The 3664-nt window shown below is 36.6% G+C and overlaps 1 protein-coding gene across 1 annotated transcript; it reads right to left on the bottom strand.

The window, feature by feature from the left end:
- Nucleotides 1-1130: 1130 nt before the first annotated feature.
- LOC141516712 (olfactory receptor 5B12-like) lies at nucleotides 1131-3285 on the bottom strand. Its single transcript, XM_074227706.1, has 2 exons — nucleotides 3277-3285; nucleotides 1131-2042 (listed from the first exon to the last, which is right to left on the bottom strand). The coding sequence occupies exons 1-2, from the start codon at nucleotides 3283-3285 to the stop codon at nucleotides 1131-1133; spliced, it is 921 nt and encodes a 306-aa protein (XP_074083807.1).
- Nucleotides 3286-3664: the final 379 nt, after the last annotated feature.

Raw genomic sequence — 3664 nt, 5'->3', positions numbered from 1 at the left:
AAACCTAGGAACTATGCAAGCAAAATTATAAAAAGCAAACTTTTTAAGCAATAAAATCAAGTTTGATTGTTGGTATTGATTGTTTGTAAAAGCATTTAATTGTTCACAGAAAGGCAGGGACAGTATAATATAAATGAGAATTTTACCCAAAGTAATTTATGCTTCCTTGTTATCCAAATTGGATTTCAAAAAATATAATTAATTAAAAAATGATAGAATTCATTTGTTAAAACATAAAGTCAAGAATATCAAAGGAACTAATGAAAAAAATGGAAAGGGAGAAGATTTAGTGGAACCAAATCTTAAACTATATTATAAAACTTTAATTATCAGAACTATCTGCTACTGGCTAAGATATAGAAATGAAGATCACTGGAACAGAATAGGCATGCAATTTAGAACAGCAAATAACTATAGTAGTCTTGTAACTGGCCAAGTATAAAGACTTTAGGTTTGGGGATGAGAATTCATTATTTAGTTAAAAAAAACATTGGGTAACTTGGAAATCATGTTGGCAGAAATTGGGCATAGACCAATATCTTACACGATTTTTCAAGGTAAGATCAGAGTGGATACATGACCTAGATATAAGAAAGACATTAAAACAAAATTATTTGTAGTATATAATGTGACAAATCATCCAAACTTTTAGTGGCCACAATAATTCCCTGATACTATACATTGCAGAGGAGTTGCCTTTCTACATTAGTATGGGTTTCCTCAGGGAGAATTCCCCATGGTAAAGTTAAATCTGTGATCAATAGATCATAGTGGCAGGCAGAACTGGGTGTGATTGTGGACCAGCGTTGCCACAAACCCAAGCTGTAGTTCATCTAATATTGTATTCCCACATTGCCATTACTAACTCTGTCACTTTGCCATCTGCTAAAACAAAGGAAAGCATCTCTCATCCCCGCAAAATTAACACTGGGAGTCATTTGGGCATCACAAAAATTTGATATTCAAATCTAGAATTTTTTGACTCTAAGAGCAAGATTCATTCTAGAATACAGTTCTAGCTCTGAAAAGGTAGAGCTGAAATGAACTACTTAAGAAAATAGACTGATTTGAAGTCTAGAATCTTGATAACAAAAATTTAGTTTTCATCTCTTCCCTCAATGAAATCTCCATCAGGTTACTTTTCTGAAAGCACTCTTTACCTCTTTGTTCCTCAGGCTGTAGACCAGAGGGTTCAACATGGGAATGACTGTGGCATAGAAAACAGAAGCCATTTTGTCGGTATCCATGGAATGACTAGAATTGGGTTGTAAGTACATGAAGATGATTGTTCCAAAGAATATGAACACTGCTGTTAGGTGGGAAGCACAGGTGGAAAAAGCTTTTTGCCGACTTTCAGCTGAGTGCATTCTCAAGATAGCAATGAAAATAAAGAGGTAGGAAGTTAAGATGACCAGAAGGATAAAAAAGACAGTAAGCCCCCCTAAGATAAAGACCACCAACTCATTAATATGGATATCAGAGCAGGAGAGAGCCAGGAGGGGTGGAATGTCACAGAAAAAGTGATGGATCACATTGGAACTACAGAAGGACAGGCTGAAGGTGCAACTTGTGTGGACGCAAGACTGCAGGAAGCCACAGACATAGGAGCCAATGGCCAGAGCAACACATACACCTGACGTCATGGAAGTGGTGTAATAGAGGGGCTTACACACTGCTTCATAGCGATCATAGGCCATTGCAGCCAGAAAGTAGCTTTCTGCTGAAGCAAAAGCCATGAAGAAAAACATCTGTGCAGCACACCCATTGTAGGAGATAACCTTGTCTCCCATGAGGAGCCCAGCTATCACCTTGGGCGTAACAGCTGAAGAGTAGCCAAAATCTACTAGAGAGAGGTTACTTAAAAAAAAGTACATGGGACTGTGGAGGTGAGGGTCCCAGGAGATAAGAGCTACCATCCCCAGGTTTCCCACCAGAGTGATAAGGTAGATGATGGTGAATGTTATGAAGAGGGGGACTTGAAGCTCTGGAGAATCTGTTAAGCCTACAAGGATGAACTCATTCACCTCCGAGTCGTTCTCCATCTGTGCCTCTTAGTGCTTTCATCAGTCACCTGCAGTAAGAGAGAAACCAGTAGAAGAATTAACTCAACACAATGAAAGACTCTTATGCATAAACTCTAGGTGGAGAAATATCTAGGGTGAAAGGTAGAAATGGATCTGAAGGACCAATATGTTATTGTGAATATTGCTCTAGTGTCCACAAATTCAATGATCCCTGATTCCTTTTGGATGGATGCCCCTCATCCACCAATGAAATAATTGTTGACTTTAAAGAGCTTGGGTTCTATAGGTGAAATAAAATGTATAAACAATAATACAGTAACATACAACATAATTCAAAGTAATTTCACAGCTATGAGAACTTTAGTATCTAGAAGAAACAGGAACATCCTTCAGTGGCAGAAGTTTATTGAATTGTGTATAGAAGGAAGATAGAGATTTCAAAAAGATTAGTTGAGGGGAGTGTATGACATGCATGGGTGAACAACAGGACAGAGGCAGAACTGTGTGGAGTGGAATGTCATATGAAATAAAACTAGGAAACTACATGGAAGTCATATCATGGAAAGATTTAAAATACAGCTTGAGTAGTTTCTGTTTTTTTTTTTTCCCTAGAGGGCAATGCCCTTATGATATTTGAAATGATCAGATAGGATCAGATTACTACTCATTAGTCACTATGGAAAACAAATCACCCAATACTCACTTAATAATAAAGATTCTATTTCTAATTTGATAAATATTAGCACTGTCTGCCCTCCTTTACAAATACTCCATCAGTATCACTGTGAAATGAAAATAAGATCAAATGGCTGAAGGCAATTCTGTTCTTTGGTCCATTACATGGGCTATTTCAGCAAAACAAAAGGGAAAAAATGCTTTGGTGACTGATCTCATAGTTTTGTCTTTTCCACTAATTTGTTACATGAGTTATCATACAGTGGGATGAGATGACCCTAGAGGTCAGAACAGAATTACCTAAAGCTCCAGGAACATTGGGATTCACCCATTATTACTCAAGTTGTAAGAATCATTAGTACTATTTGAACCCAGATCTCCTTATGTGAAAGCTAGGATTATTTCCTCTTTGAAATACTACTTCTGCACCCAGATCTTTCTGATTTCAGATCCAGATTTCTAACTACTATATGATACTGCCTTTAGGGAAAAACAAAAACAAAAACATATTAGAGTCTTGGGTTTACATCTCATAATTTTTCCTTTGCCCCTAATATATTATGTGGCTTATACCCACCAGACTCATTGGAATGAGAGAGATTTCCCAATACCTCCAGGGAAGTCTCACAAGCAGTTTGTAGACTTTATCTTTCTGTTGTTTGGGATGACCTAAAAGTCTTCATATAAAATTCAATTATTAAATTTTGTGAGTTCTTTGCATCCTGTACTGCATTTGTTTTTTTATTGCTGTTGTTTTTCTGGGAGTGAAACATAGACTATGCCAGAGTCAATTGAAAGTCTCCTAATCTACTTTGAAAGAAACAGAAGCTCTATTTAAGTTTTATTTTGGAGGCTTTTCTTTATTAAATTTAACTTTACTTTGACTTCAAGTCAAAAGCTTTACATTAAATTTTAAGCTTCCTATCTTAACCCTCATAAAGAAAATGGGGACAAAAAGACAGAGA

The sequence above is a fragment of the Macrotis lagotis genome, chromosome 3 (assembly GCF_037893015.1).
Source record: "Macrotis lagotis isolate mMagLag1 chromosome 3, bilby.v1.9.chrom.fasta, whole genome shotgun sequence".
NCBI lineage: Eukaryota > Metazoa > Chordata > Mammalia > Peramelemorphia > Peramelidae > Macrotis > Macrotis lagotis.
This window is presented reverse-complemented; position numbering and strand designations above follow the sequence as displayed.